This window comes from Hemicordylus capensis, chromosome 3 (genome assembly GCF_027244095.1).
Source record: "Hemicordylus capensis ecotype Gifberg chromosome 3, rHemCap1.1.pri, whole genome shotgun sequence".
Taxonomy (NCBI): domain Eukaryota; kingdom Metazoa; phylum Chordata; class Lepidosauria; order Squamata; family Cordylidae; genus Hemicordylus; species Hemicordylus capensis.
The window spans coordinates 141,017,637-141,031,621 of NC_069659.1; the positions used below are offsets into that span (position 1 = coordinate 141,017,637).

General features: G+C 43.4%; 1 protein-coding gene across 14 annotated transcripts in view; it reads right to left on the reverse strand.

Moving 5' to 3' along the window:
- MCF2L (MCF.2 cell line derived transforming sequence like) overlaps window positions 1–13,985 on the reverse strand; it is a 178,959-nt gene that overhangs the window by 144,995 nt on the left and 19,979 nt on the right. For 2 of the 14 annotated variants that reach the window (XM_053306941.1, XM_053306935.1), the window contains exon 1: window positions 148–459. The exons of 11 other annotated variants lie outside the window; for them this stretch is intronic. In XM_053306941.1, the coding sequence (XP_053162916.1) occupies window positions 148–226 (79 nt within the window). In that variant the 5' untranslated portion in view covers window positions 227–459. Of the gene's footprint in view, window positions 1–147; window positions 460–13,985 lie in introns of those variants that run through there. One more of the 14 variants, XM_053306945.1, reaches the window with a different exon arrangement.

A 13,985-nucleotide genomic window follows, 5' to 3' on the forward strand; every position in this document is an offset into this window, starting at 1 on the left:
GCATAAACCAAATAATTTTCTTTTCCAAAATCACAGACATAAGCAATTAAACAATCATTCCAATTACAAATGGATTAAAAAACAATCCTATAAAACCACCAAGTGCCAAATATAACAACATAATTTAAGACCAGCAGCTCCTCCTACCAGTGTGTTGAGAAACCGCATACAATCTCAGCACCAATTCTTCTAAAGCCATTTCTTCAGTTTTCAGACAAAACCTCATTCTCGAGTGTTAACAAAGACATCTACAGGAAGCATTTCCCCCATCATCAAGGCTGCAGGTGATGGTGGGGAATCTGCAGGGCTGCTTTGTAGTACTGCATTTCAATTATTCCACACCGTTCTCCCAATATCAGCAGGAGGGGGAAAGAGGTGTAAAAGCACAGGCAGTGCTCTTCCCCCTGCAATGTACAGGCAGGAGGACGCTGTTCAGAGCCAGAGTCATGGATGATAATTACATCAGTGTCACTTTAAAAAGTTCTCCCCTCCCCTGTGAGGTGGTTTTTTCTGCTGAATTGCTATTAGATGTCGGAATTAATGTGAAGCCTTCATTAGCCAATTCTCTTCTCTCTGCAAGATTAAAGCAGGCAGGTCCCAGGGCTGCCCAGCTTCAGCAGGGCATGCTGCTGGCTGTTCCTTTAAAGCAAGAAAAGCCAACATAGATCCTAAGGGGGGGGGGAAGAAGGGGGGGTCTTTTAATTCTGAAACCCATGAACACTGCACTTCCCTCCTTTACCAATTTAACTGCTGCCTCAACTTTATAATAGACCCTGATCTTTACAGATGCATCGTATACCCTACGGCTACACAAGTCCCCTAGTTTGAAAAACATGTAAACCTATATTAGATAAAATATTAGTTTCAAATGTGTACCTGAATGTGTATGTTTGGGCTTGGGAAACATATATATTAAATCAAAAGAACTGAAGTTTGTAGGCCCAGTGATTGAGGCATTTGACTACACTTATCAAGGTTTTAACTTGACTAGGTCTCCAATTAGAGGGCTGCCTTAAATCCACTCAGCTGAATAAGAATCTGAACCACAGGGCTGGTACAGTCAGAGGCAATGGTGGGATGAATTAGACTTTTTGCTGGCTGCATAATTACCTCTTGCCCTATTTGGCTGAAATTCAGAATACTAAATACTGAACCAGTTCATCAGGTTCTGAAAAGATTACAGAGAGACCTAGTATCAGGGCTGAGCTGAGTTTTCATGGGTTTCCGGGGACAAAAAGCATCTCCAAGTTTCACCCTTTTTGGTTTGCTCATAGAATCTACACAGCCTCCTCTTCTCGTGGCTGGTGAGCTTTCCTGACTATAATCCTTTGGTTCTAGCTCAGGGACTGCACAGCTCCTCCTCCTCAAGGTTGGGAAGCTCCTTCAGGCATAAGGAGCTTGGGAGCAGCTTGACACAGTGCGGGAACATTTAAAAACTGAGAGGAACAATGAAAAAAACAAAGGCAGATGAAACAAGCCGGTGGCATTCTTTTGGCTCAGCACTATTCTAGAATGACACAGTTAAAACCTCTGTGTGTTGTGTCATACCTACACAACACACTTCACTAAGATGGTAATTTCCAAGAAATTCTTTTTAGCAGCTTTGGCTAAATTCTCCTTTCCCACATACAAGGAAATAAAGCAAGAGCAATCTGTAGCCAGCAAGGAACAATGCATCCTAGTTGCTCAGATCCAAAAACTAGCCTGATCCAGAAGCTTTTACAGGGGCCCTAGCAGGACCACATGACTTGCCCTATCCTATCCTATCCTATCCTATCCTATCCTAGCCTATCCTAAGACTTCTTTGGCTAGAGAGGCTGATCTCCTTGAAGGCCTCTCTTATGGCCAGAGCTGGTTGGTGACACAGATTGAATCCATACCCCCAGGTTGCCAGTTCAAGCCTAGCTACAGGATCAAGGAAGCAAGGAGAAAAGTGGAGAACTGAGTCGGCACATTCAGTCCTGGCACACCAGGATGTGTTTGAAGTACAAATGCATGCCGACATAGGAAGATGTCCTATACTGAATCATACCATTGGTCTATCTAGCTCAGTATTATCTACACAGACTGGCTGTGGCATCTTCAAGAATGCAGGCAGGAATCTCTCTCAGCCCTATCATGGAGATGCCAGGGAGGAAACTTGGAACCTATATGTTCTTCCCAGAGCGGCTCCATGCCTTAAGGGGAATATCTTAGCTCACACATGTAGTCTCCCATTCATATGCAACCAGGGTGGATCCTGCTTAGCCAAGGGGACAAGTCATGCTTGCTACCACAAGACCAGCTCTCCTCCTCACAGTGACACACAGTGAGTGCAGAAACAGTAGCTCACATTCAGTGCAGGTGGTTCAGCACCACCTGCGCCACTGCATGTGTCTAAAACACCACCCATAGTGGAGATGTTTTATGTAGAACAGCCCTGTTCTGTTGTGACTTAAAAATTGCACAAGTGTATTTGCACAACATGACACCCATTATTTCCAATGTATGTCATGCTGCACAACTGCATTTGCACAATTTTAAATTGCAAAGGAACAGGGCTGTTCCACACCATCATCGGCAGTGTTTCAGGGCAGTGCATGCTGTGCTGCACAGAATGCAAGCCAGTGTCCAGAATGTTTGGATATCTTGAAAAAAGGAAACCTGCATTGCTCCAATATTCACAAATAGTCTCAGTAGCCATGGGCATCCACAAGAATTTTTCTGGGTGGGAATAAGTATATAAATACATAAAATACATAAAAGCATATTTGCTCTATCTTAATCTGGTTATGACTCCAAGGGCAAGTTGCCCCTACTCGCCATGGACTCTCATATCAGCAGCTCTGGTCCCTGCATCAAAAACATAACTGCATACCTCAAAAAGAGCATTGTTGCGGATCACTAGAATATGTTGATCTGTGTTCTCATAGCCTGACAATACCTCTTATAAAGAACATTTTATTGAGAAGAAACATGAAACTCCACTTCATGAAAGCTATATCACCACTTAAATACCCAGACTCATACTTTCCTTTCTTTAATGTACAAGAAACTTTCAAAAACAGCCGAATCAAACCAATACCAAATCCTTACTGCTTTGTAAACATGAAGTCTCTATTTAGTGCAGAAATAATAAACCTACAGTAAGTACACACACTACCAGAGATATTCAAGTGGATTAGTTCCTCCTGTGGCATTTCCAACTTACCTGAAATTTGGCCAACTGTCAACTTTTTATATATAATGGCCAACATGATGACTTACAAAGTATGCATGCAGCAAAGAAAGAACGCACACAGCATGGGCAATCACACAATTTTTGCTAATCTCCCCCTTCCCACTGAAGCGCTCTGAGACTCCTGAAAATATGTCTCTGAGGGTAGCACAGCTATTACAGTATGGAGAAGTTGGCAAAAACCTTGTGATTGCCCACACTGCTTTACTCTGGAACACAGCAAGTGAGTGCATGATTACCTTGCTACCTGCTCGCTTTGCAAGTCAAGGTATAGACTAATATAGCTTGATTTTTTAAAAGTACCTTCACTATTTAAGACAAAGAAATTTTTATGTCTTATTATAGTTATTTTAAGAATAATTTATCTAATGTCATAAGGAGAGAGAGAGAGAGAGAGAGAGAGAGAGAGAGAGAGAGAGAGAGAGAGATGAGACAAAACTGAATTCTACTTGATATTCAGGTCTTGCTTTTTACTCTCCCAAAACATGTCAAACAATGAACTGATGATTTAAATTCTTCCAGCATTTCCAAGCAGTCCTGCTTGGATCACAACCTAAGAGACAAACTACAATTATGATCTACAGCTTCTTAAACAATCATAGGGTCAAACTTGACTGCAGGGTATCTCTTTAGTGCTGTAGACTCTCCAAAGTATTCAAGAGGTCACAAAAATAAATAATCTCACAGGAACATCAGCAGTATCATTATGCCTTACTGGCAGCAATCAGTCAACACCTAGATACGAATACGACTACAACAAGTATTTATATACTTATAGATAAGGGAATGAATATCAAAATAGCAAGATATATATGTGGTGTAATGTATATTTTTTTTTTCAATTCTCCTGTACCTATCTAGCATTCATAGAAACATGCCCCCACAACTGGTTCATATAATCCAATTTCATAGTATCTGGAGAAAACATTAGCTAAGCATCCATTGATAACATCAAGGTTTCTCCCTTCTATTTGCTACAGAAAGTGACACAAAAAGCTGGGGCAATCCATTCTACATTCTGCACCTAATAATGATCATGCTCCATATCCTGTATTTTTTGCACACAAGTTTATATTCTAAACAGGCAAGGTTTTTGCATGACAGAACCCAATGTCCCACTTCCTGGCCACTATCATTTTTGCCTCTTATAAGATTTTTTTTTTTTAAATGTGACTGATAAGTCTGTCCCATTGCACTTGAGCATCAGTTCACTATAATCTATATATTTAATCCCCGTAGATGTGCCTCAGCCTCTGTGGGGATGCGTCCCGGCAACCCAGCTGATTGGCTGGGCAGCGGAGCGGAGGGACGCACCTGATTGGCTGAGGCGCGTCTGTGGTGGAGGACAGAGGCGGCGGCAGGCCTTGCCGGGCCATGGAGGCCAGGGCGGTGGCGGGCCCAGCCCGGCCGGGGAGGCCAGCGGTGGCGGGGGCCTGGCCCGGCCGGGGAGGCCAGCGGCAGCCCAGGCGGAGACTGGGGTGGGGGGGAGAGAGGTAGCCGGCCCCAAAAAACGCGCAGATGCTCTGTGCGGGAGTCAGCTTGTTTATTCTATTTCATAATACCAGATTTGAATTTATATCTCAGGAGACACTCAATGTCGCCACTCATTGGTGACCTCTAAACACTTCCTCTTCCATTCTGTTTGTTCCTTTCTGTCATTTAAAAATCCATAAAATAATGAGGAAGAGGAGCACAGCAGCTGGTGCCTGGTATGCCAGCAGGTGGTTGGTGGGAGGGCCTCCAGTGATGGAGACTGGGCAATGGGTGGAGACAGCCAGTGGCTGCCAGGCATCCCCCATTAATCTGGCTCTAAAGTCAATCCACCTCTGTCTTGAGGCAGGTGCCTCACCCTCTTTAGTAAGCCTTATCAATGCACACAAATATGCCCAACTGAATGGGAACCAACCACTGGGACTGCAAGCATAGGCTTGTTTGGAAAAAAAATACATTTCTGCCAGTCAGACGTTTCATAGATTGAGCAGAGGCTGAGTTCAGTCCACTACACTACACCTTGCTAAACCACCTATTGGTAGCTATTGAGAAAGGGCTACCCTGCCATGTTTCTTAGGAGGGATCACTGGAGTACAGAATCTAACATTTGGCATAAAACAGCAAACATATTTTTGTGATGAAATATGCTGGTCACAGATAATGACAAATCATATTGATAGACTGTCATTGCAAATGGGTATGTCATGTTAGGAGTCAGGCTCAAACATTTCTTAATTTTAAAGTCTTGTACTTTTCTTACCCTGTATGTTCAAAAAGATTCAGGCAGTTGCTGACATTGTCTTCCATACACTTACAACTATTGCAACTATTGCAACTATTACAACAGTATCTTTATTTTAGTTCATTAGCCATAAAATACAACTATTACAACATCAGAACAACACTGCTAGTAAAAAGGCTAACAATAATTATCCAGATACAAAAAACAATTCAAAATCGCAACTCTAATTGTTGCCATGATTCAAACATCCCAATTTTATATTTCAGTCTCCTACTAATTAACCTTTAAGACTTGTAAAATCAAGAATAAAATGACAGATACACAAAATGACAATTCAAAACATTGGAATAATAAAAAGTTTGTTGCTGCTAATCTCGTGATGATACTAAAATATGTACTCGACAAAACAAGATTCATTGGTGGTTTTGAAAACACAAAGCTCGAGAGCTGTTCATATGTCAGAAAGAATATCAACCCAATACGGCATAGTAATCATTTGTAGGTAGTCTGTATCAGACAAATCTAGCGCACACACATACAGACTACCCAGTGAACCACATACCATCAGTGCTCTGAATGAGCACATGCTTAACAGTATGAGTTCAATATGTACAGGTGAAACTCAAAAAATTAGAATATCGTGCAAAAGTTCATTAATTTCAGTAATGCAAATTAAAAGGTGAAACTGATATATGAGATAGACGCATTACATGCAAAGCGAGATAAGTCAAGCCTTAATTTGTTATAATTGTGATGATCATGGCGTACAGCTCATGAGAACCCCAAATCCACAATCCCAGAAAATTAGAATATTACATGAAACCAATAAAACAAGGATTGTAAATAGAACAATATCGGACCTCTGAAAAGTATAAGCATGCATATGTATTCAGTACTTGGTTTGGGCCCCTTTTGCAGCAATTACTGCCTCAATGCGGCGTGGCATGGATGCTATCAGCCTGTGGCACTGCTGAGGTGTTATGGAAGACCAGGATGCTTCAATAGCGGCCTTCAGCTCTTCTGCATTGTTTGGTCTCATGTCTCTCATCCTTCTCTTGGCAATGCCCCATAGATTCTCTATGGGGTTCAGGTCAGGCGAGTTTGCTGGCCAATCAAGCACAGTAATCCCATGGTCATTGAACCAGGTTTTGGTACTTTTGGCAGTGTGGGCAGGTGCCAAGTCCTGCTAGAAAATGAAGTCAGCATCCCCATACAGCTCGTCTGCGGAAGGAAGCATGAAGTGCTCCAAAATCTCCTGATAGACGGCTGCGTTGACCCTGGACTTAATGAAGCACAGTGGACCAACACCAGCAGATGACATGGCTCCCCAAATCAACACAGACTGTGGAAACTTCACACTGGACTTCAAGCATCTTGCATTGTGTGCCTCTCCATTCTTCCTCCAGACTCTGGGTCCTTGGTTTCCAAATGAGATGCAAAAGTTGCTCTCATCAGAAAAGAGGACTTTGGACCACTGAGCAACAGACCAGTTCTTTTTTTCTTGAGCCCAGGTAAGACGCTTCTGACGTTGTTTGTTGTTCAGGAGCGGCTTGACAAGAGGAATACGACATTTGAAGCCCATGTCCAGGATCCGTCTGTGTGTGGTGGCTCTTGATGCACTAACTCCAGCCTCAGTCCACTCCTTGTGAAAGTCCCCAACACTTTTGAATGGCCTTTTCCTGACAATCCTCTCCAGGCTGCGGTCATCCCTGCTGCTTGTGCACCTTTTTCTTCCACACTTTCCCCTTCCACATAACTTTCTATTAATGTGCTTTGATACAGCACTTTGGGAACATCCAACTTCTTTTGCAATTACCTTTTGAGGCTTTCCCTCCTTATGGAGGGTGTCAATGATGGTTTTCTACACAACTGTCAAGTCAGCAGTCTTTCCCATGATTGTGATTCCTAATGAACCAGACTGAGAGACCATTTAAAGGCTCAGGAACCCTTTGCAGGTGTTATGGATTGATTAGCTGATTGGAGTGGGACACCTGGAGCCTAGACTGTTGAACCTTTTCACAATATTCTAATTTTCTGGGATTGTGGATTTGGGGTTCTCATGAGCTGTACACCATGATCATCACAATTATAACAAATTAAGGCTTGACTTATCTCGCTTTGCATATAATGCGTCTATCTCATATATCAGTTTCACCTTTTAATTTGCATTACTGAAATTAATGAACTTTTGCACGATATTCTAATTTTTCGAGTTTCACCTGTATTTGACTCTTATCACATTTCCTCTTCAGTTCAAGTGGGACATAGGACAACCCAAGCAGGATGGGGTAGAGGAGCTAGACAAGGGATAAGGTTGTATAGGGTCTAGGAGGAACCAGGGGGGCAGGAAATAAAAACCTTGAGCCAATATTCAAAAACTAAACATCTTAGCACTGAGTGGGAAAGGCTGCTTAGATCTGGAAATAATGTAAACTAGGAAGAGATAAACCAGTGGAGTACACAAATGAGAAAGAATGAAGCCTTCAAGTAAAAAACAAATTATGATCTGCTCCTAATCTGCCTCTAACCCTGGTGAAATTTAAAAAGCATAAGCATGAAATAAATATTTCAAAATATTTTATTTTGAGCAGTCTTTAAGTAAAGATTCCTGGGAATGCCAATTCATTATACATTATAAATGCTTTTATTTCAAAAAAAAAAAATCCAATATAAATTAGGTTTTAATCCTTCAGATTAATTCCAAAGCAACAATGGTAGGGTTCTTTAATTCTTGATTATGAAATTAACTGGAGCCAAGTACATTTTAAAATTCACTTTGATGAAATGAGGCTCTTTGGATTAAAATCCACACTTCTTATGACACTAATGTAAAAAAATATTAAACAATAGTGTAGCACTATTCATGTAAGAAAAAGTTAAGTTAATTTTGACAAATACAGCAATGGCTTTTTAATAAAAAAACATCATTAACTGCTTCATGTAACTTTAGTTCTAAAGGAATTTCAGGACAGAACAAGAGAATATAACTGGTACCTTGTCAGTCTGAGTACATATCAAAGAAAAGGAAAATTCATCCTTGAGGAACGAACTGACAAGTTATATCAAGAAAAAACAAGCTATAATACCACTGATATACTTAAACGTATCTTTTCAGGTCTGTAAACTAAGTAATGTAATTTCTTCCTCGCTCCAAAATGTTTACAGAGAATTAAAATATTAATAATCTATTCCAGTAGACATCTAACTTTAGAGTCAAGATACTCGATATATTCATACTGAAGAAAGAAACCTGAACTACCAAATGTTATATAATTTGATTCCAAATTATCAATTTTCACCTAGTTTTCTTTCCTTACATGCAGTTTTATTATAGTGTATTCTACTACACAGAAAGGCTCTGGAGTGGGGCAGGCTGGGCAGGAGTGTGACTGGACAGATGACCACCAGAAGAACTCCAGTTACAGGTCATCACATAGATGAGTGCATAGCATAGCAAGCTCCAGAACAACAGAGGAGGGAGGCATAGTCCCGAGCCTAACGAAAAATTGAAATACTCAATCCCAGACCAAGTAAGAAAAGAGTGGGGTGTTCAAATGAGAGCTTTTAAAAATTATAATAGTATAATGAATCTAACAACAACTCAGCAGAAATATATAGGTGACACAAAATCCAGAGGCAAGAGTAGTAGTTACTGAAACAATGCCTGTAAAACTGATCGTCCAAAGGCCGCCTCTTGATGGGCTCCAACATCTCAAGGGTAATGTCTTACAAAGGATGAAGGCGAAGCCCACATCACAGTTTGGCATATGGATTCCAGCGAGAGTCCTCTGTCAAAGGCTGTGGATGTGGTGACCGCTCTGGTGGAATGAGCCTTCAGTGAGGGTAAGGGAGTCAGCCCAACCACTTCATATGCTTGATGTTTGATGGAATGGACAATCCAAGGTGGATTGGGATGAAGCTCTTTGACCCTTACGAGGTGCTCTGTAGGTGAAGAACAAGGCCTTAGTGGACCTGAAGGATACAGTGCGGTGGACATAAAAGGCTAACGCCTGCCTGACATGCGGGGCATGTCACCTATGCTCTAGATCTGTAGATGGGTCAGGAAAGAAAACTGGCAGGGAGATGGCCTGGGATTTATGGATTGTGGAGACTACCTTTGGGAGGAATGAAACATCAACACATAAAACAACCTTGTCTCTCTGAAACAAAAGGAAGGGAGGATCACAATATAAGACTCTTAGTTCCCCCACTCTCCTGGCCGATGTGATGTGGCCAGGAAATCTGTTTAAAGGGTAAGAAACCGCAGGTCACCATGGGTTCAAAGGGCTTACCCATGAGAGCAGTTAGGACATGCGGCAAGTCCCATGAAGGGCTACCGAAGGCACGTCTGGGTGAAGATGGGCCAAACCTTTCAAAAACAGTTTAACCTCCCTTAGGGCAAACAAGGAACAACTCTGACCAGCGAAGTTCCGGAAGTCCAAGATCGCAGCCAGATGTACTTTGACTGAGGACATGGAGATAGAGAATCCTGACTTATTTAGACATAGTGCATAAGTATACCATGGGCAATGGCACATCAGTAGGGCCAGAGCCACCATGTGACCTTACAAATTCTGAAAAATGTTTCCATTTCGCTCTGTACGATGCCAATGTGGAGGGTTTCCTTCATGCTGCAATAACCTCCTTCAACACTGGAGGCCAGGTATCTGGATCCATAAGGAACAATGTTCGAATGTTCGGGTGAAGCATCTTTCCTTCCTGCAGAAACAGCAATGTTGGCAGGAGGACAAACCATATGAATGGGTCACAGGAGAGGTGAAGAAGCTGAGGAAACCATGGCCACCAAGGTGTGGCTGGAATGCAATTTGCCACTTTGAGTTCCAATTTCTGAAAGATCCTCGGGAGAAGAGGGACTGGAGGAAACAGATATAGAAACATCCCTGACCAGGATGTTGTGAAGGCATCTCCTGAAGAGCCTCTCCCCATCCCCGTTCCAGAGTAGGGTACTGATGATTGAGCTCGCTCACAAAGAGATCTACTCTCGGAGACCCCGCCCCCCTTTGAAAGATGCTCTGTAGAACTTCTGGGTCCAATTTCCACTTGTGGGACAATCCTTGTGTCCAACTCAGGCTGTCTGCTAAGGTGTTGTTGAGTCCCTTGATGTGCATAGCTGATAGATGTGATGAGATAGGGCCCAGTGCCAAAGTTTCAGCATTAAGGAGAGAATGGCACAAAATCCGGTCCCTCCCTGATGATTTATATATGCTTTTGTCGTGGTACTGTTTGTCATAATCTGAACATGGTGGCTCTGAACCTCCGGGAGGAAGCCTCAATGCCTTGAATACTACCAGGAATTTGAAATAGTCTATATGAATGAGAGATTTTTCCTTGGTCCAGTGGCCATTTAGATGGAGGTCCTATAGGTGAGCCCCCCAGCTATCTTCGGAGGCATCCGTTCTCACCTGCGAGAAAGTTCTTCTGAATGGAATGGATTGCTGGAGATTTCGAGGTACAGTCCACCACGAGGGTTCTGCGCACCTGAGCTGGTATGCACAGAACCCTGGAGTTGTGGTCCATGAGTGGACAAAATGTGTCGAGGAACCATCATTTTAATGGCTGCATATGAAGCCTGGCCACTGGTAACATAGTCGTTGTGGAGGCCATAAGGCCCAACATACATTGTAGTGTGAAAAGCCATTCTGTGGAGTTGTTAAGCCAAACATTTTATCTGTTTGGTGTGGTTGTTGAGAAGGCTTACTGCCGTGGCCATGGAGTCGAAGATGATTCCCAAAAACGTTATGTTGCATGTCGGTGTCAGTTGCAATTTTTTTGTAATTGATTGATTGATCAAGTGCCGTCAAGTCGGTGTCGACTCTTAGCGACCACATTGATAGATTCTCTCCAGGATGATCAACTTGGCCGTTAAGGTCTCTCAGTGGTGCATTCATTGCTGTCATAAGCGAGTCCATCCACCTTGCTGCTGGTCGTCCTCTTATTCTCTTTCCTTCAACTTTCCCCAGCATTATAGCCTTCTCAAGGGAGCTGGGTCTTCGCATAATGTGTCCAAAATATGAGAGTTTATGCCTGGTCATTTGTGCCTGGAGTGAAAATTCTGGATTGATTTGTTCTATGATCCATTTGTTTGTTTGTAATTGATACTAAGGCCTAAGTCCTTTAATAATACTGTAGTTATACAGAAGTTGCTTAGAAGATGTCCTGGGGACTTTGCGGACAGCAACCAGTCACCTAGGTAAGAAAAAACCTGAACGCCTTTCTCTTGCAAGTGTCCGACCACTACCGCCATGCACTTTGTGAAAACACTCAGTGCTGAGGAGAGTCCAAATGGCATGGCCCTGAATTGGAACGTGTTTTCACCTACCTGGAAATGGAGGTCTTTTCTGTGTTGTGGGCGTATCGATATATGATAACAACCTGCATCTCTACTTCTGTAAGGAAAGAATCACCTCCCACTGCAGAAATGGAAGGGATTCCAGATGGGCTCTAGATCTATGGACACGAACCACCTTCCCTGGGAGAAGCAGTGCCATAATCCCTGCGATGGTAAGCATCCAGAAGTGACTGTACTCTACGTAAGTATTGAGAAGATATAGATCCCAGATGGCCCTCAGACCACCATCTCTCTTCAGGATGGTAAAGTAGGGGAAGAACAGTCCATTTTCTAAGTGAGAAGGAATGAGCTCTATAGCTCCCTTCTGGAGGAGGATCTTGACCTCTTCTTGAAGGATAGTACTTGCAGGGGTGATTCTTCTGCCCGAAACTGGTGGTCATTCCGTGAATTCTATGCCATAGAGTAGGTGAATGATGGTAAGGATCCAGGGATCCGTCGTGATACGCTCCCAGTATTTCAGGTAGGGTCTCAACTGTGATCCCACCTAGTCAGGACCTCTTTGGGAAGGAAGTGGACCTAAATTTAGGCTGGCCAGACTTGTTGATTTGGAACTGGTGCTTTCTGTACTGCGAATTGAATTGAGTGTATCTGGACCAACGTAAAGGATGTTTGTAGGTTTGAGGTCCAGACGAGCATGATTGGAAGAGCCTCTGTGAGCGAAAAGGTCTATTAGACTTGCAGCCCGAAGATGACGATGAGAAGCTCATGGGTCTGGCTGTTTTCCTCATCTTCTGTACTCGTTCCATCCGTCTGTGTCCCAAACAAGGCCAGGCCATCAAAGGGAAGGTCTTCTATAGGTGTCCGAGCTTCTGGGTTCAAGCTGGAAGACCGGAGCCAAGCGTGTCTGCATAGTGAAATTGTTCCTGCTAGCCACCTGGTGGCATAGTCGGTGGAGAGTCTGGAAGTATGTAAGAGCTGCTTGTTCAACCTGCATCTCTCATTCTGTAAGGAAAGAATCGCCTCCCGTTGCAGAGATGGAAGGGATTCCAGATGACCTGACCAATTCTCCCACAACAGGTGGTTGTATCTTGACACGGAAGCTTGATAATTAGCAATCTTAATCTGCATGGTCGAACTGCCATACAGGTGTTTGCCCATGGAGTCTAATTTACAGCCCTCCTTCTCCATAGGGGTAGCCAGCATCTTGTTCTTCAATTTGGCCTGCACAGCCTCAACCACTATTGAGTTTGGAATAGGGCGCTTCTGTAAGAATACACAGTCTTCCATCTTTATCCTACAGAGATTCTCTATTTTCCTGGAAGCAGGGGGAACAGAGGATGGTTTCTCCCAGAAGCTCTGAGCAGTGTCCAGTAAAGCTTGATTCATCGGAACCACCACCAGCTCTGATGATTCTCTCTCTAGGACATCAAAGGGGGGATTAGAGGAAGATTTGACCTCCTCATGTAGTTGTATTATGAGAGATTTTATGAGAGATATGTGGGCCGCAAAGAATTTCAGGTCCCCAGAAGGAGACGGAGGGAGCGTGCTGTCACCTTTCCTCCAGTGTTTCAAGTTGGGGGTTCTGTCTTTAGAAGAGGAGGTGCAAGATTCTGTTCCCAAATCAAATGACGAATCCAAAGAATCCAATATTTTCTCTGGCAGCAGCAGGTGAATAATGTCTAAAGCCAGCGCTGTCACAGGTTTAGCTGTCAGGGCCAAGGCCGTGACTAGCGTAAGGTTTTCCTACTGTGTTTTATGAGCGGTAGGCTGGGCACCCAAAAGTGGCGGAGGTGTCCCTGAGAACCCTGAGAGGGGGAACTCCCTCTATCATGTCCCAGCAAATGGCTCCTTGCATGGGAGGCAACAGGGTCCCTCTGTCATATAGGTGATAATGAATGGGAGGAGGGGACTTGCCTCTTGTCCGGGCTGGTGATCTCACATGCGGGGAGAGTGGGACCTTGATCTGTAGCTTCTGTGGCATGCTCTGGGTTACCTCCATTAGTAATGCAATCTATGAACCCGGTCTTAGTCCCAACAAAGGTGGCCCTCCTCATAGTAGCTCACATATTCGCTCTCATCTGGGTCACTCGCATCAGAGAAGACATCTCCATCCTCTTCATAATCATAGGGAGGACAGTGTCTCATAGTCTAATATGGTGAGGAATCTGCCCCTCTGGAGGACATTCAGGGGTAGTCCTCATCTCTAGAATGCTCAGATTGCCAAG